A 22,082-nucleotide genomic window follows, 5' to 3' on the forward strand; every position below is an offset into this window, starting at 1 on the left:
TGTCTGTAGGCAGTTAATTGACACTGCCAGTAAGTGCAGTGCATTCTTGATTGCTTTGGATGAGTGTCTGGCTTTTCGGGCACGGCACAACTTGCAATTTATGTTCGTGGAGCCTTCACCAGTGTGTACATGACAGAAGAAGTGTTAAGATTTGATATGAATGAAAGACACAGTGAGAGGAATCAACTTGCTAAACTGTTCAAGGGGCAGTTGAAGCTGTTGGCTTGAATTAGAACAAGATGGTCTCCGTTATCACTGATGGAGCACCAGCAATGCAAGGGGTACAAAATGATCAAGTAGCTTTGTTGCACAGAAAATTGCAACAATCAACAAATAATTTCTGCGGAATTCATTGTTTTGTTCATCAAGAACTACTTTGTGCTAAATTTAAAGGCATGGAGCAAGTGGTGAAATTAGTAGTCTGAATAGTAAGTTTTCTGAATTTGCATTTGGGTTTTTACACGGTTAGTTTTAACAGTTTTTGATGTAGAAGGATTTTTCAATTTCTGAAGGAGAAAGGAAAGCAAGAACCAAAATTAGAAGATCTGGAATGGCTTGCGGATCTCACCTTTTTTAGTGGACTTGACTGTGCACTTGGACACACAGTAAGACTTTGTAAGGTCAGAAGCAACATGCATGTGATTTGATGGGAAAGGTGAATGCATTTAAAAAGCAAATCACACTGTGGAAGGAACAACTTCTGACAAAGATCATCAGCTATTTCCCTAAGCTCTTTCGTCGTGAGGAAAATACAAATTTTGAAGAGTTTTTGTCTGTGTTCGAAGAAACACAGGAGCCATTTTCTAAACTTTTTTGGATAGTGTCTCAGTCTTACATCTCTTTTTTTCTGATGTATTTGAGATCATTTCAATTGAAAGAGCTGCTGTGCATTTGCAGATGCCGATTGATCTGTACTGTAGTTCTTGTTTAAAGGACAAATTCTTTTACATTAACACTGTCTTAGAGTTCTACAAAAGTTTTCCTTATGAAGAGGTTCCTTGTCTCTGTAATAAGGTTCCAAATGTAATATCAGTGATTGGAACAAATTGTGTGTGTGTGTGTGTGTGTGTGTGTGTGTGTGTGTAAGTGAAAGGATTTTTTCCAGTTATGACACTAAGTAAGTTGTAATTACATTGCTATATGAATGAAGAAAATCTGCCAAACACACAGTGTCTGTCTGTGTGCTGACAGATTGCTCCAGAAATGAATATTGCTATTTTTTCAGTGAACCAAAAATCTAACAGTGATTCTTCATTTTTTAATTTCTTTTTTATTTTATTTTTCCTGTGTACATTTTGTTGATAATTGTAGCCATTGCAATACCAGCAGAGGAATTTGAGGTTATTTTAAACCGTGTACTTAGAATCATTTATTGCACTGCTAATGGCATGCTATAGGAACTATTTGCTTTTGTCTCTCTTTCCGTATATTAGCTTAAATGTTGTAAGAATTTGGCTGGGAACAATGTGATGTACAAAATTTCACAATTTAGTGCAGTTGCAAACCCAACTGTATTATATATATATATATATATAAAGATTCCAAGACTTACCAAGCGGGAAAGCGCCGGCAGACAGGCACATGAACAAAACACACAAACACACACACAGAATTACGAGCTTTTGCAACTGGCAGTTGCTTCGTCAGGAATGTCTGCTTGTGTCTGTGTATGTGCGGATGGATATGTGTGTGTGTGTGCAAGTGTACACCTGTCCTTTTTTTCCCCTAAGGGAAGTCTTTCTGCTCCCGGGATTGGAATGACTCCTTACCCTCTCCCTTAAAACCCACATCCTTTCATTTTTCCCTCTCCCTCCCTCTTTCCTGACGAAGCAACTGCCAGTTGCGAAAGCTCGTAATTCTGTGTGCCTGTCTGCCGGCGCTTTCCCGCTTGGTAAGTCTTGGAATCTTTGTTTTTAATATATTTTTCCCATGTGGAAGTTTCTTTCTGTTTTATTTACATCATTATATATATATATATATATATATATATATATATATATATATATATATATATATATATATATATATATATATATACTTTTGTAATTGTATTCTCTTGTACATATAGCCAGTAACAGTATAATACTGCTCATCATGATGTGTTGCACAGAAATTCTGGTATTTGAATTTCCTAATGTAGCATAATATGAAACCAAGCAGCATGCAGAGTCGTTCAGTGGTTCTTGCTTCAGCAATGTGTGGGTGAGAATGTGGGCTGCCAACCTGTTGCAGGAACTCCTCAGTAACAATCGTACATGAATGTAGAACACTGTATCTGCAGCAAGCAGACAATAGTTGTTGGGCAGTGACAGGTCAGGCAGTAGCCAGGGTGTGGCAGCTGAGTCCAGCAGGACTACCTGGGAGCATGGAGGTGGCAGCAGATGGCTGGTGATCCTTACTCAGGCAATAAGATGGCGGTTATTGCTTCACAGCCCATATAAGGCAAATGTAGCTGTCTCATAACTACACTGATAACTGGAACAGGCTGGATGTCATAGTAAGACCCAGCTGTGCCGATAATGATGGGCTGGACCTGGGGTTTTTCAATACTGCTGTCCAGGGCTGAGTTTGCGGAAGTTCTGTGTCGCTTGGAAATATTTGGAATGGAGGCTGATGACTGTTGTCCAGTGATTGTTGTGCAGCAGTCGGCCTTACTGTAGAAGCTTCCTGATGTCCCAGGTTGTTACCACCCAGAAAGAGGCTTACACAGAACTTGGCACGTCTGATGGTTTGCTGATGGCAAGGGTGTTGTCAGACTACAGGCTGTGGCTGTGACCTGATTACAGTTCTGGGCTGCTTACAATTCTGCTCAAGTTCTCAGCCACTCCATTTCCTCTCTTCTTAGATTAATCCGGTTTCTCCAGATTACTGCTTAAGAATCTGGAATGCGACAGAACCACTAATTTTTGACAACTATTTCTACACTTTACATTCTATTGCATGAAGTTGGAGTAAAACAGTTTTTTTCCCAACTTTTCTTCTTTGCTTGGGTTCCTTCCTTTTTTCCATTGCATTATGTGCACAATACTTATTATTATAAGAATTACACAGGTAAATGGTGTGCTAGTTCGTATGGTGATGAGCGAGTGGCAGAGTTCAGTTCGATATTTTGTCACATGATCGAGTAAGTGTTTCACCATCACGTGACCATTTTGTAATGGTATCATCTGGTCCAAGGGAGCAAGAAGGGCTGGGTCTAGCATTCCGTTTAAGTAGGTTAGGTTTTCCTTGGTCAGGATCTTGAAGGGTACGTATGACAGGTAGCTTAACAAATAGTTAGTGTTTAGGGTTGGTTGTTCCAATGTTTGGTGGTAGGTAACCAGAAAGTAAGTCACATCATGTATCGTTTATCAACAATTCATGTCTCTCTAGTTCTATTTGCTATATGCCACCAAAATGACATTGACCGTAGCAGTTTCAAGTGCCAACTACTGGTTTTGGTACTGAGAATAGCCAGTGTGACCCTGTCTTTTGAAAGTGATAGCCTCCCTGGGGTACTCAGATCAAAATGGTGGACTCTCATTCGGGAGGACGACAGTTCAATCCCGCATCCGGCCATTTTGATTTAGGTTTTCCATGATTTCCCTAAATCGCTCCAGGCAAATGCTGGGATGCTTCCTTTGAAAGGGCACGTCCGGCATCCTTCCCCATCCAATGAGACGGATGACCTCGCAGTTTGGTCTCTTCCCCCACTCATCCCCAATTCAAAATAGTGTGTACTTGCATGCATGACTTGGGGACTGTGTGTATTCGGTTTGTGGGGCAGATAGTGACTTGGCTCTTCTGCTCTACAGTAACTCTGCCGTGGAGGATAGTACTTTCTTCAGATTACTCATCATTTTAAACAACTAAATTTGTGTAGAAATCATCTGGGGGTGGGGGGGATTCTCGACTTTGAAGTTAAATGCAAAAATATGTCACATATACACATGCCTCTTTCATTTACTATCAGCCTACTTCTTGATACAAAACTGCATAACTGCAAGCATGCAAACTATATACTTAACAAACAGTAAATGTAGCACATCATGTAGTATTGCTGTTTTCCTTCTAGACTAAAATAGATACGCTAAGGTTACACTAGCATTGCAAATCAAATTTCGCCCGATAATTCTTTTAACATATTACCTAAAAAGAATGTTTCACATGAGCCTCATTCATAAAAGCAACACAAACAGACATAACCAAAATATATACTCAAAAATATCGCTGGTAACTAATTACTAACACAAAAGATTAACTTACAAGGCTACTTCATGGTTTTAACCCATATGGGTGTGACAGAAAAATTGTGGGTACATACTGCCTCACTTGCCTAGTTATAATTTTCTTTTCCTTATTTCATCCAAGCACTTCTGTTGCTGAAGGGGTTACCAGTAATTTGGGCAGTGTGTCTGGTTCACCCGGAAATGGGTGAATTTCAGCTCTATATGTTGGTTGGAAGTTGTACAGGGTGAGGCATAATATCAAGCGATTTTAAAAAACGTGCAAATCAAGCTGCATTGGATAGAGGTGGAAAGGATAGCATCAGCTGCGTTTGGTGCAAAATAGCATATAGTCATAGTGGAGCGCTGGACCCTACAGCATCATGCTGTACGCTATCAAAGCATTTTATCAAAACGGTAGTTTGTACCAGCTAACACTTCTTGCATTCTGTAACCACTTCAACATTAATTGGAATCAACTGGTGCCCTCTGCCAGTGCCATTAAAAAGTGAGTTGAGAGCTTTGAGGAGAAGAAGAAAACTGGGAGACCAAAAAGTGTGCACACACCTGAAAACATTGAATGTGTAAGAGTTGCCATTGAGATAAGCCCTCATCTCTCAGCTCGCCAGCACAGCACTACTCTTGGGATTTCACATAGAATGGTAAGTAGAATTTTACACCAAGACTTGCACTTTCACCCATAATGGTTCAGGGCCTTAAGGAAACAGATTAAGTGAGCTGAAGCCAGTCACTCATTATAGTCTCTGGTGTTCCAAATTTCAATAACCACTTTAAATTTCTTATTTTTATTCTCTCGGTTATTTAATGAGCATTTTATTAATGTGATTGCATATTATTATTAATTGACTTTTATTTGTGGTTTGGTTTAGTGATTCATTTTTATGGTTTGCTCCTTTTATTTAAGTTGAGTCCTTTTAATTATGTTTGCGGTGGTTATGAAGTCTATATTAGTTACTGTTCTCTGTAAGTTAAAGAATACGGTAATACCATATGCATTTTGCCACAGTAGATCTCGTTGAGTCTCCTTGCTGGATCTTCTTCACCTGAAATCGCTAAAGATAATTTATTGCTCTATGTAAATCGATCGGTACAGCCAAGTGATATGCTGTGTCATGTGTGTGGAATGTGGCATCCAACTTTATTTTGTGAAATTATTTAGGTCTTTGAAGACATATTCTCGACAAATCCCAAAACCGTGTAAAACTGCAGGTTTGCACCATCAAACCACACAACACTTCCGAGCGACTTGCGTCTTTATAATCACCGAATAATTCTTTTTAAATGATTAAGGGCTATGATCTGTACACACCTGATACTTCTTTTGTGCTTTTATATGTATTTATTTTCTTCAGTACCATAAAACATAGATTACTGCCGTAATGGCGGTTTACAACAATCTCCCTTCAATCTGACATAGAACATCTCTCTTCCAATGTTCAACATAGAATAATTATCTCTTTGCCATAGCTTAATACAGTCTATATATCTTTGCTATTGAGCTTGCGTGGAGATGTCTTCATCTCTCGTGCAGGTATTTTACATTTATCATTGTATTAATAGTCTGTCATATTTTATTTATGGGTTTTTGCATCACAAAACGCGACACCAATAATTTATCATAGTTTGGACCACCGTTTCTGCCTGTTGATGTCGTACTGCGATCATGGCCAACTAATGAGAGATGATCAATTACAGTTAATTCTCTGATAGTGTTTGTGTGAATGGGCCATAGAGATCCAGTTGCCTCAGGTAACTTTTGTAATGTGATTTTCTGATGAATACCTTGGCTTTTTGACTGCAAGGAATGCAGTTCTTTACACAGTGCTCCACATCTTGTTTCCTTTTTGGCCACCAGAAATTTTCCACAACCTGGCACTCTGTGGCACATCATCCACTATGTCCTAAGATGGAAATGTAAGCCTGTCTCAATACTTTGTTGTACAAATGTGCAGGTACTACTACACAGTGACTGCATTGTGTTTGCTTGTACAGCACACCACTGTCAGGTGTGAATTGTGTTTGTCTCACCAGCTGCTGAGAAACCAGGTCAGTGGCGTGGGCCCTGCGCCATTCTTCCATGCTTATTCCAATACAATCTACAGTGTGTACTATGCAACTCAACCCGTCTGCATTAATATGAGATTTTCCTGGACAGTGTACAACCTCAAAATCAAAGTTGCGTAGCTGTAAAGCCCAGTGGGTCAAACTATCGGTTAGATCTTTTAGTCCTAAATGTCATTTTAGTGCTGCAAGATTCGTTATTATCTTAAAATGTTGCCATTATGTAGAACAACAGATGCCAAAATTAGCAGGAGCATTTCTTTTTTTTTTTTTTTTTTTTATTAGCTGAGAAGTTCTTCTCTGCTATATTGAGCTGTCTAGAAATGTAAGTTAGGACCTCCTGTGATACGAAATGGCACCTTTCTAAACTACCATACGTAACCATTCAGATATGTTTTGTAGATGTACCACGTGCTCCTTAATATCCTTCAAACAAACTATATCATCCAGGTAGACCAGGCTTTTTTTTGTTTCAGACTCTGTAGCACCATGTCTAAAAGGACTTCGGAAGCCTCCGGTGCATTTTTCAAACCAATTGGTATCTGACAATACTGGTAATGACCAAATGTAACCAGAAATGCTGTTTTAGGTCTGTCTTCCAGTGCTACTTTTAATTGTTGGTACCTACTTAATAAATCCATGGTAGTAATATAATGGCATTGCCCCAATTGTCTAAGGTCCCATTGGTTTAAATATCTATAGTCACAGTAGTATCTGTAAGCTTTCTTACCATCTGACGATTTCTTTGGAGAAGTGGCGCTTTCTTTTATAATTCCATGCTGGAGCTGTTGATCGATAAACTCCTCCATGACCAGTTGTAGATTGTGTTGTACTAGATATGGTTTCTTGTACACAGGCAGCATGTTCCCAGTGGGAATTCTGTGGTGCACTAGAGATGTAGCCCCCACATATGGGCCTTATTGTGATGTTCAACCTGTGCCAGTTGTTGCTGTACTTATGACACAGCTGTGTGTTGCCATCTCTGGGTCATAAAGCAGTGGCTGCAATCTGACGCCTGAGCCAGGGTCACCGGCCCAAGCAGCGAATTCCAGTCAGCCAAGGAATGGCTGCCACACATGGTTACTCCACAGCTTGCAGTTCCATGTTCACCACCTGAGTAGTTCTTCTAGACTCACCAGCCTAGCCCTGGCTACCACCTTAATCATTGCTGCCTGCTGCTGATACATTGTTTATGTTCATATATGGTTGTTGTTAAAGAGTTTTGGCAACAGATTGGCTGCCTACATCATATGCAGCTCCATCTGCCTCCAGCAGAGAACTTCTCACCCACAGCTTCCTGAAGCAATGTCCTGTTAGATATGACTGCTGTGCCATCTAATGCAGTGAGTTGAGTTCAGAGTTACCCATCTTCCTGCTCAGACAATGTGCTATGGTAGTGGAGGAAGTATGCAGTCAGACGAGAGATCTGCACCCATACAGAGTTCTTGACCATCCTTGTTGTACATATATGCCATTGTGGGATTTGTTGTTGACAGTATTGATTCTTTTAGAAGAAACTGCAAAATTTATTCAGTGAACACTAAATTGAAAGAGAGATGCACTTGGATAACATCTTCTTACGCATTGTACAGAAAGTGTGCGCTCTTCAGTTCCAACAGAACTGAAAAAAATTGACCAGTATACCCCGAGTATAATACAAACAGAAATCTTTCCTTGTAGCAAGGTCCTTCTCCTTTGTACTGGAACTCCTCATGGTAGTTAAGAGCTTTCCCCATAACATGTTATTTATTTGTATGTACTGTCGTAGTTCCATAGCTTTTCCACCGAGCGAGGTGGCGCAGTGGCTAGACACTGGACTCGCATTTGGGAGGACGACGGTTCAATCCCGCGTCCGGCCATCCTGATTTAGGTGTTCCGTGATATATTAACATCTTTACTTTGAAGAATTATCATCAGTTAACTATCTAACACTGCCCTTTTGGATTGACAAAATTTGTTACCCGAGCTTTCACATTTGCCATCAGAATCCATACATCTGCTATGCGTCCTCAATAGGGCTCACATAAATTATTGTGCCCTTGCTGAAGCAATAAAAAGAGCACTGTCTTGACAGAGGCCATATTCCCTAACTTTCCTGCACCAGCAAAACTGTGCAAAGCACTATTAAAATGTGAGTGGAATAGTGGCTGAAACACAACTACTTACTGCCTAGCACTCAGAATTATTCAGACGGCAAAGTTCACTGAATTAGTATTTCAGAAGATTCACAAAATGGTTGATAGTGTAGTCTCTCACCCATACTTGCCTGAAAACATTGTCTATTTGAGTATTGTTAGTATATAACATCATAAATTTTATTTCCTCATCTGGAGAGCAAAATTGAACAAATTGCATGCTTCAAAAGCTAAAATCAAGCCTATATATAGAAAATCAATTAACAAGTGTCAAAAACAAGTTGTTTAGGTGTATCACTGTTAATCCTTCATTGTTTGGATTTACAATACAATTTGCAATAGCGGAAAAAAACAAAATTGGCAGATTGCAATTAGGACTCATGTTCTGGGGATTCCTTTCAAATGTGTAGGTCTACAGCTTTGCTTCCGCCGTTTTGCAATAGATGGCACTAGCAGCAAGTGGGGTTCAGTTGGTTGGTCCTAGGTGCAATAAAATAAGCTTAGACATCTATAAACATAATACCATAAAAATGTTAGTCGATTTGTAATTGCAGCATAAGTTTATTCTCGATTAAGTATGTCAACTTACGTACCCATTTCTTGCCATTTGCGGGAAGTTTTAATTTTCTGCTTTAACATGAAGAAATCTGCGGCTGTGGCTCTTAAAATGCTGGGTAAGACCAATTGTGAGGGAACTATTAGTGGAAGAACGTGCAGAGAATGTTTTCAACATCTTAAGAACTGGTGAGATGTTTGCTACTCATCACATAGAGTTGGCATTAAGTCGCTGACAGCCATAATGAAGAGCAAGCAACTCAGTGCCTCATTTATGTGGTGAGTAGCAATCAATCCTTTCCATATTGTTGTATTATATCCTGGACATTCTTTTTTTTTTTTGGTTCAATGTTTGTGAGAAATAAGGGAAGTTTATTAATGCAGCCAACCAGTATCAAAATGAGTACATTGTAGTGAATGTAAAGAGTAGAGGAGAGTGTTTTTCACATGGAAGAATGGCAACTATCACTGTGGACTTGTCGTTGTATTGAAGTGTGGATTTGACTATCAGTGAGATTGAGGCCAGTTTTGAGGAAGACAGCATGATATCTAGAAAAGGACTAGATGACTCTTAACTTTGAAAAGTGAAAATTCAACCTCACTGTGAATTCCAGAAGGTGAAACGATGTTTCGGTGTATGGGAATCAGAACAAGTAACTGAATGTTAAGATAGGAAGGTTCTTCATCACATTGGAAATAACTATAATGAGCACCGTATGACTACATTTGGTATGTTCCTCAAACAGCTAAAGAACTGAACTGAAGAACAGCTGTAGGCATTATACGGGTCTCATCACCACAAATACTTCTATTTCCTGTTGCTGACATAAACCAAAAGTTTACAAAGTGCAATTGAAAACTACTTGTGGTATGTTAGGCTAAATTAAGCTATATTATTTTTAATGCAGTGGTATTATTCTGTGGCATTTCAACAGAAATGACCAGCAACTGCAGCGGATTTTGAATAGGTGTACATGAATATAATACATTATGATGACATTTAGAGAATAAAAATCAAAACCACAGTTCCCCAAGTGTGATACTGTCTGGATGTAAATGTTTGTACACTAAAAGTGTTTTTAATAACTGCTTGATTTTTGTGTTAAACTGGAAAGCCACTTACTACCTGCTGTTAGTGTCGGTATGATTGAAGGCTGCCTCTTCCAAACATATATTGTAATCTCACTACTGTTTTGAGAATAGTCTGATTGTTGGGATTTGAGGATAGTCTGACAGTTATCTTAAGATAAATAATATACTTTTTCTTGTGTTTTGCTGCATAGTGTATTTAGTTACTGCTTCTAATGAAAATTTTGTGTCATTTCATTGGTTTTGCCTCATTTCAGGAGCAATAGTTTTCTTTCTGATTTAGTCCACCTAGAATTCTCAAACTTGTTTGTACACCAATATTTAGATGGTAAAAACCAAAATGTAGCATGAAAGTTGAGTTGCAGTCATACCTTTCAATTGATATTAAACCGTATTTAGTGTTTCAGCGCCTCAATGCAAAGTGGCAGTACATCACACAGCTGTATGAAACAGGGAGCATTGATGAGGACAACACAGATACACAGGTAAGTTTCCTGGAAAAAAAGAAGCCTGCTCTTCATTTTCTTTTCTTGTACTGTTTGTTTGGTAACCAAGAGGTTATTGAAAAAAAGGCAACAACTTCTTAATTTTTTATTTTATTTGGGTTGTTCATATTTATATTCTTTATAGGAGGGAATGTGTCAAGTTAAGAATATCTTCTTACCAATTGCTGTGTCCAGAGAGGTCTTACATCCATAACATGTTGAATTTATTGATGTTTTGGAACTTGGGAAATACCGTATTTACTTGAATCTAAGCCGCACTTTTTTTCCAGTTTTTGTAATCCAATCAACCACCTGCGGCTTAGAATCAACAGCAAAGCAAGCAGAAGTTCTGAAAAATGTTGGTAGGTGACGCCACAACTAACTTCTGCCATCGGATATATGTAGCGCTACACAGGCATGCTTTGTAGGCACAAAAATACTGGCGCCAAAACCACTGCGTCAGTAAATAAATTAAAAAAAAAAAAAGTAGTAGACGAGCTTTTATTCTCCGCCCTGAGTTTTGCCCACTGCATTTTCATACATGATCCAACGAAGTAAATACAAATTCCGTATTGTTCATCTTCGAATGTAGCAGAATTTCAATTTACTACGAAAATCCGACAGGCAAGACTGTTTGGGATGTTTGTCAATATGGCCAAGTCTACGTTCTGAATATTTTCCTACCTGTGAGAAGAGATGGTTGCTAATAGGAACCTGACAAAATGTGAATCACATGCAGTATTCTCTTCACCATAAGAAAGAATATGAATATAAACATTTTGCCATGTATTCTTTCGTGTTTCCTACTATCTCATTTAAATCCCGTTTGCTTAATGAACTACGAAACTATAGAGTGAGACAACAGCAAACGCAGAAGAATATACATATCGTGTCATGTTTATATTCGTATTTTTTTTATACCTAATAGTGATACAGTCAAAAATGAAGCACGGCAACTGACTAGATTTTTAAATCTAAGATGACTCTAATTTCTGTGCACAATTTGATGTACTAAAGAAGCGGCCGCAAAGATTTTCAAACCCGGAAAAATGTTCGCCTATCTCTCGTTCAGAACATCTTCTATCATACACAGTATATTATTTGGTTCTTGTTAATCATTATCAAAGAAAGCAGCAGTGTAAGTAAGAACAAATAGCAGAGTCATGCCATTGTTTCGCTAATTAGACGATTCCTTTCTTTTTTTATATATTGTAAGCGGCGGTAGCGTGCACAGAAGCAAGCTGTGCCGCGAGCGGCTACAGGCCGTAAACACGCACTATCAGAATGCTACAAACAATGCATGACATAGTACAGTAATGCATTTTCAGCTTAGAGTGACGTGAACACATATAACAAAGAAAACAGCACTTATCAGATCAAAGCAAAATAAGCAATCGTTTCAAACCAGATGAAGCACGTGCAAAAGGAAGGGTACCCATATAAATACGGACGGAGCGCCTGGTGCATAGCAATGGCAACCTGGTAAAGCTTAACTGCTAAGCTTACGACTCAAACCAAACTACTGTAGCTGTATCGTCTTTCATTCAACCTAAATTGTGTCTCGTATTACAATGGACCAACTTTGTTTCGATTTGGAGGTGCGGCCTAAACCTTTTCTCTCCCCTTGAATTTCAAGTCTCAAATTTTATGTGCGGCTTAGATTCGGGATTTTTTTTTTTTTTTTTCCTGTATTTCGAGTCTCATTTTTCAGGTACTGCTTAGATTCGAGTGCGGCTTAGATTCGAGTAGATATGGTAGTTCCTGCATCAGGAAGAATAAGTATAAGAAAGGTGTACAGACAAGAAAGGGAAGGACATGACACTGCACATGTAGATGAATAGTGAAAATACTTGTTCAACACATTATACGTATTGATATTGAAATCAGTGATGTATAGTTACCGAGCGCACTTTATGCATTAGTTTTAAATATTGCCTTTCAATGTATACTACTCCGGGTACACATTTGTTAAGTATTCGACAACACTGCATGCCAGTACCATTATTTGCATTTTTTCTGTGGGAAGCTCTTGCCCCTCTGCTCTTCTCCCCCCACCTGTAGTGCATTTACTTCATTTATTCATTCATATATGTTGTGTTTCGTAACTCCCATTGTGAAGCCTTCATGGATGTGGAACAAGTCAATTTATATGTTAACAGACTGCAGGCCACTCCAGACTACTACTGTAAAGTGTACAAACAATAAGTTATTACTAGCACTAATTTACATATATTGATAATTATTAGAATATCTTTTAGATTACTTCTTACGTATACAATAGGATCAAAGCAGCTATAGGGAGGAAGGGGGCTTTGCTCTTCCCCTTATACTATTCAATTGCTTTTTTATCTGCTTCTTCATACTATGCATTTATGTAATATTACTGTTCTCAGATACACTATCAGCTGTTTGTGTATTGGAAAAGTTAAAATGTATTTACCGTATGTACTTGACTATGTGATGAAGGTTTTTTTCCAAAATCATCAGTCGAAAAATACAGGGTCATCTTATATTCAGAGATAAAACTATTGCTGCTGAGGTCAAAATTTTTATGTTGCTTATTAGATTAATATAGGGATTGTTTTACATTTACAGATGATTTTCCAATACACTGAAGTGCTCAATGCACTATTGACTTTGCTCAAACAGTCACGTAACATTTGACTCGTGCACCAGTACAAAGAATACATGAGAAGCTACAGACTAGTCACCACAACGGTTTATTGATCTGCTTAAAATTTAACAGTTGTGTGAAACACAAAAGGATGTAGCATTAAATTCTGTCATCTTATTAACTGTTGTGTATTTGAACAGGTTTACAATAAAAGTTGTCATACATGTATAGATACCATATACAAACATTTGTGGTGCTTTTTAAGTAATGGTAAAGGTAATATCGAATGGCGAAAATTTTGTCCTTCAAAAAACATTTCTTGTTTCGGAAAGCAAGACAATATTTTATTTGGTTATGAGAGACTGTTTCTGTTTGTTTGTTGAAGCAGAAACAGACTTCAGAGGACAAAAGACAAGGGAAATGTTTCTGAGGGTGAAGTACCTCTGCAAAGGTCACCAGGCCAAGTAGAAATTTGTCAAAGCTTCCCGTGATAAGATCCTGACAAACGATAGGGACATAGCTGAGAGATGGAAAGAGTACTTTCGACAGCTGCTAAATTGTGATGAACCCGAACTGCAGATTGATTTCCAGTGCCCAATTACAGCTGATGCAGACTATCCCCTACCTACCCTGGATGAGATAAAAACCAGAATCAGACACCTTAAACAGAATAAGAGTCCAGGTGAAGATGGAATACAGGCTGAAATGATCCAGGTAGGAGGAGAGAAACTTGCAGAAAAAATACACCGACTGATACAGGCAATATGGACCAAAGAAGAACTACCAGGAGAATGGAAAACAGCTTTGATTTGTCCAATACATAAGAAGGGCGACAAACTGAAATGTGACAACTATCGAGGAATCGCCCTGCTTAACGTCTGCTATAAGATCCTGTCCAATTGCCTCATACATAGAATTCAGCCAGTGGCAGAATCGGTGATTGGGGAGTAAAGGGAGGTTTCCGGCCAGGACGGTCAACAATAGATCACATCTTCAGTCTCCGGCAGCTCACTGAGAAATTGGGTGAATATGGTAAAGATTTGCAAATTTTATTCGTTGATTTTAAGAAGGCCTATGATTGCATACATCGCAAGAGCCTGCTCAACTGTTTAAGGGAGTTTGGCATAGCAGAGAAACTCATCAATCTGATAAAGATCTGTCTGAATGAAACACAGCAAAGGTGGAGATGGGAAATTGCGTAACTGAGGAATTTGAAATTGTGACAGGACTCAGGCAAGGAGGTGGCTTGTCCCCTATCCTGTTCAACTTTGCCCTTGAGAAGGTTGTACACAAGACCTTCCAAGAGAATGAAGGGATTAAAATAGAAGGAAAGAGACTGGCATACTTAGCCTATGCAGATGACATCTGTTTACTCTCTAGGTCAGAAGAGGAGTTGGAGCAAATGACCAAAGCACTAAAGGAGGCTGCGAGCAAATTTGGGCTAAACATAAACAAACAAAGCTAAGACAGAGTACCTCGTTATGACGTGTGGTCATTGTCAGACTGCTGATCATCTACAATCACTGCAGGTTGGGGACAATTCCTACAAGAGAGTGCAAGAATTCAAATACCTAGGGGCACTTTTCACTGAGAACTCGTCATGTGAAGCAGAGATCAATGCCAGAATACAAGCAGGAAACCGATCTTACCACAGCCTAGCACAACTGCTTCGGGCCAAATCTCTCTCCAGACAGTTCAAGATTCGACTGTACAAAAACCTGATCCAGCCTGTTGTTCTATATGGCTGTGAGACATGGAGTATCCGGAAACAGGACTTCCATAAGCTCCTTGTTTTTGAGAGAAAAGTGCTCCGGAAGATCTTCGGTCCGGTTCTGGATGCAGATACAGGGGAATGGAGGATCAGATACAACCAAGAGCTTGAGGAACTATACTAGCAGCCCAACATAGCAGGAACTGTCAAAGCCAAACGAATGCAGTGGGCCGGCCATGTGGCCCGGATGGAGGATCACAGGTGGCCTCGGAAGCTCCTGGATTTCACACCTACAGGAAGGAGACCGCCAGGGAGACCCAAGAAGCGTTGGAGGGATGGACTCTATGAAGATTTAAACCAAGTGTCAATAGATGTGGACAAATGGCGGATAGCAGCAATGGACAGAATACAGTGGAGGAGGAAACTTGTAGATGCGTGTGGTCCACTGGGCCTGATCACGTGGTAGTAGTAGTAGTAGTAGTAGTAGTAGTAGCAGTAGTAGTTGTATGAGAGACTGTAATCTACCAAATAGGATGCAGGTGAGAAATTCGGCCACTGTGCACATATTAGAATACTAGTTAAAAATGTTACCACATTTTAATAATCTTTAGAGAAAGATGTTGACATTCAAATGAAGGAAGAAAGAAAGTTAATACAGAATTAAATGTCTAAAAAATGGAATAAATCTTATTAAACAGACTGTGATTGTGATCTTTTATTTGTATATTAACTGGTGGTGTTACATATTACCTGCATCCTAGAAGATATTGTAGTTCATGTCCCATAGTTGTAAGCACAGCACAACAGAAGGGTCAGAGGGGCACTGAATACCAGCTTGATTGAGAGCTAGGGTGACTGTGGGAGGAGGGGATTGTGAAAAGGGAGCAGATCTCATCATGTTGCCAGCAAAGAGAATCTATACCACTACTTTGGCTTTGTATGAATATCTACTACATTTAAACTGCAATTTGACTGAATCTTTAGGAACTGACTTAATATGGGGCAAATATGCAACAAGAATATGTATTTGTGCAGGAGACAGTTAGTCTAGATAGGGGCCAGTGGCATATTAATGTGTTTGCTGCAGCAGTGTTGTCGACGCTGACTGTGGGGTATGGTGGAAAAGAAAATGGGTGTGTCAGCTGCTGATTCTATGCTGCCAGTGAGAGAGTGGCTGGCAGATCATACATTTGGAGGCAAGACACTTTCTGATGATGGCAGTACAGAAGCGAAATCCGATATGTGTTTGGCAAGAACAGCTGTTATCAGGTCCCATCAAAAGCACAACCTCAGAAAACACAACATATGTGGAAAGAACAGCCAACTATGCTGTAGTGAGACCCCAGCAAAAAAGTTAGTGAAGATAAAAATTAATGTAAACCATTTCCTTTTCTTTATTTTATTATATTATTATCAAAATGTAAGCAATCAAAAAATGGTCTAATTTTAGAATAGGTATAATGCTAATCTTTTAGGGAGGTACTTTGTAAGAAAACAGTTTGTAATTTTGAATAGCCTGGATACGTTAAGATAAATTTTTCTCTAAGAGCCCCTTAAAAAAAGGGGGGGGTCATTGTAAACTTGGATAAATGCAATTTTATAAATGCTATTATTAACAGGAATTTAAATCCCAGAGTCCAGATCTGTAGATAAATTAAAGAGGGGCTAAAGAGATGCTATTGTATTTAGATTTTTTTCTCCCCAGTAAAATAAAAAGCTCCATTCTGAATCCTAGACACGAGCCATACCCTACATGGAAATAATTTGTACTGCTATTATTGTGAATGTGAATTTCATAGGTCATTCTAAATTCTCTCTTGTTATTAACAACAATTACCATCAGAGAGTAAATTGCCTGTGTGTGATCTCAAGCTCCCTGAGGATTCTGCTAGATGTAATGTTATTAAGTTTACGTAATGTCTGGCTACACTTTTCTATCGAGTAAATACTGTTTTGACATTGCTACATGTCATAAGACAGTATTGAGTAAAAGTATACTAACAATCCTGTCTCTTGGAGTTTTCACTGTGGTAGATGTGGGTTTTATTATTATTGTTGTTTTTATTTGTTATCCACTATGCCAGCTTGTAACATTTGTTTTAGTCCATTGATATTTTCATTATATGAATGTTAAACATGTATTTGTTATCTTTATTCAAGAACATTCTGGTTTCTTTTAGGAAGTTCTTGAAGACATGCTGAACCGGATGTTGACACGTGAATATCTGGAAGTTTTGCGTGTAGCACTTATAGGTGGTACAACCGAGACTGTAATGGAGACAATGGAACATGAAGAAACAGAACCTACACGCACATCGTCCTTGCAGACGGAAGTTATAAGTGAATTGGGCACATTGTTGCTACGCACAGAGGCAACTTGTCAGCCTATCGTGTTGTGTATATTTAGGTGAGTGAGCTCATAAAGAACTGGTGTTTTACCCTTCAATGTAAGTATTCGAAAATTTCTGTGCTGGCCTCCATTTTAATGTAATAATGATTTTTGCAAATGTGTATGCAGCTTATGTGTTAGATTGATCTGGCAAAATGACTCACTCTTTCAACAAGACTGCCAATTGCAAATAGAAGAAAACTTCTACCAGTACACAAAAGAATCAAAGAAATGAGTAACATAAGAGTAAAGAATCTCACTTAAAAATGTTGGTTCATAAGGTTGACAGCAGGCTGATAACATTGTGCTATTTTATTTGCTCTGCTAAAGCTTTCCCATTTGAGAAATGTCCTGGTGGAACCGTCATCACAAATGGCACCAGTGTTATTTGGGAAGAACAAATGATCTTTCAAGATACATTATTTAAGTGACATGGTACAGCTCATAAGGTGATATTATCTCATGAGCTCTTCTACAGTTTTGCAATTGTTCTCTACCCTGTGGTTGCCTAGAAAGTTCTGCAGACGCTTGTGGAAGACAGCCATATTATTCTTACAGTGTCACTCGAAAAAATGTTCATCAGAAATTAATTCCTTAATTTGCAGTCTACAAATATTCCTTCCTTAATTTTGCTTCAGCAATCCTTGATATACATTTTTGGGGCCAAGAATGGGAGTGTCCATCATGTTCTTCTGCCAGGCAGTAGCTCATTCCAAGCAGGCCATTTATTCCCATAAAGTGTATTTTTCTGTTTCTGCTGTCCCACTCACATAGAAATCTGCAGTGCTTTCTGTACTGGAGCTGCATGCCAAGAAGAATTGCAATTATATGGAGATCTCTACACATATATGCCATTTACATTTTTCATATTGGTAAAGTATGTGTAGTCATTTAAACTTCTTACTTGTCTCCTTCAGATTAAATGCATGAGGAGTCATAACAGATAGAATTTTTTCCAGTTTAGGAGAAGTACTGCTTTCAGGGTTACTCTGTTGGAGTTTCTGAACATGCAGCATTCATTTTCACAGATATTATGACAAAGATTCTCAATACTGGACTCGATGTCATTACGGAAAATAATGTCACATTCCGTGGAGAAATGTTGAGAACGCACAGCACGGCAGTCACGATAGCACTAACATTTGTATTGTGAAGATGAAGAGTTCATCCTTTTAATGATTAAGTTAATAGGTCAGCCTGTTGCTTCCACAAATTTAGATCACAAACTAGATTGTTGAAATCTCCTTGAGGCAAAAAGTGTGACTTATTGAATTCAGAGTGGCCTTGCAGTGTTTGGTCAACATGCATATCTAGGTCTGTCTATTTGCTTTCAGGCAGCTGTTGTCACCAATTCTTCACTGTAACATCAGGAGATATACCTTATTGTAAATCAGAGTACTCCAGATTTCCTTGTTGCTGAGATGGTTCAATTTATATTTAAAAAAAAAAAATGCTCTGTTGAGCAGGAACATGTGATGTGATCCTTTTAGCCAACCTGTCAGGATTGTAGTAAATGGTGAATAAAATATATGGGGGGAGGGGGATGGGGGCAATTATTGTCCCACTCACCAACTTTACACCCAAAATAAGGTTTGTAGAACTCTTCTTATGAACTTCCTATTATTCAAAGTTGTCCCGGTAGTCTGCTTCTGTTAGCTTGTTGAGAACCTCCATTGCTTTTGCTTTCACCACTTCCACACTGTCAAATCTTCTCCCGTGAAGTACCAGTTTGAGGTGGTCTACATAGGGCAAATACAATGGGCAGTCCAACATGGTGACGCCGTATTTCACAAAGAATTTCTTTATAGGTACTGCAGAATGGTCTGGCATATTGTGTTGGTGGAGCATTCAGGACAGTCAGTTCCAAAATCAGATCTTCGTCTCTTCACTCATACATGAATGGCAGTCAGAACCTTAACAGACACTCTGATGATTTTCATGAACCAGTGTAACAATTTTCTCAATATTGTCACCCGTTTTTTATGTTGAGGGTCATCCAGGGTGCAGGTCGTCAGTCATTTCATATCCTTTCTTAAATCTTTTGAACCACTCAAAATATTGTGTTCTTGATAAATATTCATGTCCATACACTTCTTTTAACATGGTGTGAGCTTCCGTTAACTCATTGCTCCATCTGAACACTTTGCTGAGACACTAGTGCAAAACCTTCAACAGACGATTGGTACAGTGAGACTGAATAGCATATAACCACGCACGTCGAGCTGAGGGTGGGTAAAGTATTAAATGACACAAACTTGTTAAAACCCACTGCAACACACTTAGTATTTGCCAGTACCAAAACCACTCAGCTTGTTTAATTCCCACCTCATTTATTGTTACACATATGGGATTGCTTGAAAATTGAAAAGGCAGCAGGAAGAAAGAATGAATTAGTGTTCAATAGGGAACCTTGCATGTCTCCATAAATTACATATTTTGAGTAAATTATGTTTCTTCTTACATCTTCATTCGCATGTGACAATGCATTGTCATTCTCACCCCCACCCCCTTCCACAGACCCACATTTTATTTTTTCAGAATTTTGCATTTGCCCCTCTGAACAGCAAATTGTACTGGAAAATTTACAGAAACCCTATGTAATGCAATCATTGGTGTTGGGAGATTCAGTTATGCTTAAATAAATGACTCAAGTGTTTAGCAAAGTAATATGAATTATTTTATATTATTTGCTGCCATTTACAAGTGACCTGCCACCTAGTTACTAAGACAGGCAGTGTTTTCACAGTATTAAATTGTACAAATACAGGATATGAAGCTTATTTGATTTCTTCTTGTTTTAACAAAGCTTAACAATTTTGCAGTTTTAATACCGGTAAACTTTAAACTAATTAGGAAATGGGAGTACATAAAGTTAACGATTTATGTATTAAGAAAGTAGAAAATTGAGAAGATAGAAAAGAGGTTAGATTTATAGAGAATCATGATTATTGCTGTCCATGAGGAAGTGCCTCACAAAGACATTGAGCCTCTCGCTCCTGCGCAGTCTTGGCCCAATCTATTACTGCTCACCACTTGAGGGCGAGTGTCTCACCCTCAGGTGATATCATTCTACATGTGTGTTAGGTTATTTTATGTAGCAGCATGTGTTGTTCTCTAATTCTAAATTTCTCGTACAGTTTAATGTTAATGTTGTGAATACTTGTTTTCCCAACACTTTGATGATTATACATTTAGGAACTTTATAAAGATAACTGCGTACAGGCATCAGACATTTGAAGCATACCACCTTGAGTCTTCAGCTGTATATGTACAACTTTGTTTCTCATCTGATTTCACTTATTACAACCATCATCAATAGAGGAAAAGCTGTACAGTGAAAAATCAAAATGACCTTGACTTCGAGTAGTGCATGGTCTATATAAAGAAGTGTCGCGATGAAATCCTTACTAACAATAAAACGGACTCAATTGTGTTTCATAGAGGTAGTATGAATTGCCTTGAAGTCAGCTTTAGTGTTTGTATGGGCATCACCATGACATTTATTTATATAGAACATATGATCAGACTCTATTTGATGTTTACATCATTTTCATTTTTCACTGTACGGTTTTTCCTCCGGTGATGATGCTTGTAATAAGAGAAACCGGTTGAGAAATAAAATTTTACATGTACAGCAGAAGACTCAACATTCTTTACTTCAGTCTGGACTAATTTAGTCCTTATTCTACATTTGTCTGTCTTCGCCTTTCCTGCTGTTGTCTGATCAGCTGTCACTATTACTTTCATCTGTCTTGCTACTATTGTCTGTGGAATCATTTGTTGTCTGTGTTTGTTGCTGCCTGTACTCTTGTTGTTGCAAGTACCCTTTATGCAGCACTCTAGATATTCTGTCTGCACAGTCCAATCTCTAAGGGATTGTGTTATGCTGTCATGTAAGTGCAGTTACAGTACCAACAGTTGCAGTACTAGAGTATGTGTTCTGGGGTCCCTCTCTCTCCACAGGCACAATCAGCCTCCTGATCAAGATTTACATCAAGTAAATGAGTTAAGAAATGAATGATGCTCCGACCGGTATGAACATGTTTCGTCCTCAGTCACTCCCTGATGCTGGGGAAGCCTGCAGATATCCTACAGGCCTTTTCACAGTTGTCCCACTCTGTTTGCCATGAATTCACTCTCCAGATTTTGAGCTCTCTTAAGGTCTATTTCCTCTCCTAAGTGGTCTCTGTCTGTCTCAATCTGTCTCTGATCTGTTCATTTCCAGTCAATCTGTTGCTGCACAGTACTTAGTAATTATGTCTGTTGGGTATATCCCGAGCACCATGCATAGTGCTTCCACCAAAGTGGTGAAGAAAGCCCCTGATAGCTGCAGGAGTGCACCCCTCTGGCTGCACCTTACCACCGTGGTATTAGCTGTGCTGCAGATTCAATGTGCCCACACATTGGCAGCAGAACATACTGTTGACTTGAAGGTAGCAGATTCTTAAACACATATAAAAAAAAAGTTTTGCGTCACCTTGGTTCTGAAAGTTCCAGAACCCGTACAGAAAATTGGAATAGAGATCAACATAAACATCATTTCTGCCCTTTTTATTGCTCAAGAAAATCACACATAAGCATGTTGTACCACCATACAGCGAGACCTTCAGAGGTGGTGGTCCAGATTGCTGTACACACCGTTACTTCTAATACCCAGTAGCATGTCTTTTGCATTGCTGCATGCCTGTATTCGTCGTGGCATACTATCCACAAGTTTATCAAGGCATTGTTGGTCCAGATTGTCCCTCTCCTGAACGGCAGTTTGGCGTAGATCCCTCAGAGTGGCTGGTGGTTCACGTCATCCATAAACAGCCCTT

The 22,082-nt window shown here is 38.9% G+C and overlaps 1 protein-coding gene across 3 annotated transcripts in view; it reads left to right on the forward strand.

Annotated features, from left to right (window-relative positions):
- The window catches only part of LOC126355073 (exportin-5), a 205,760-nt gene that overhangs the window by 135,838 nt on the left and 47,840 nt on the right, over positions 1-22,082 (forward strand). For all 3 annotated transcript variants that reach the window (XM_050005248.1, XM_050005249.1, XM_050005250.1), the window contains 2 exons: positions 10,466-10,551; positions 17,057-17,283. In XM_050005248.1, coding sequence (XP_049861205.1) covers positions 10,466-10,551; positions 17,057-17,283 — 313 coding nt within the window. The remainder of the gene's footprint in view (positions 1-10,465; positions 10,552-17,056; positions 17,284-22,082) is intronic.

Source organism: Schistocerca gregaria, chromosome 3, assembly GCF_023897955.1.
Source record: "Schistocerca gregaria isolate iqSchGreg1 chromosome 3, iqSchGreg1.2, whole genome shotgun sequence".
Lineage (NCBI taxonomy): Eukaryota > Metazoa > Arthropoda > Insecta > Orthoptera > Acrididae > Schistocerca > Schistocerca gregaria.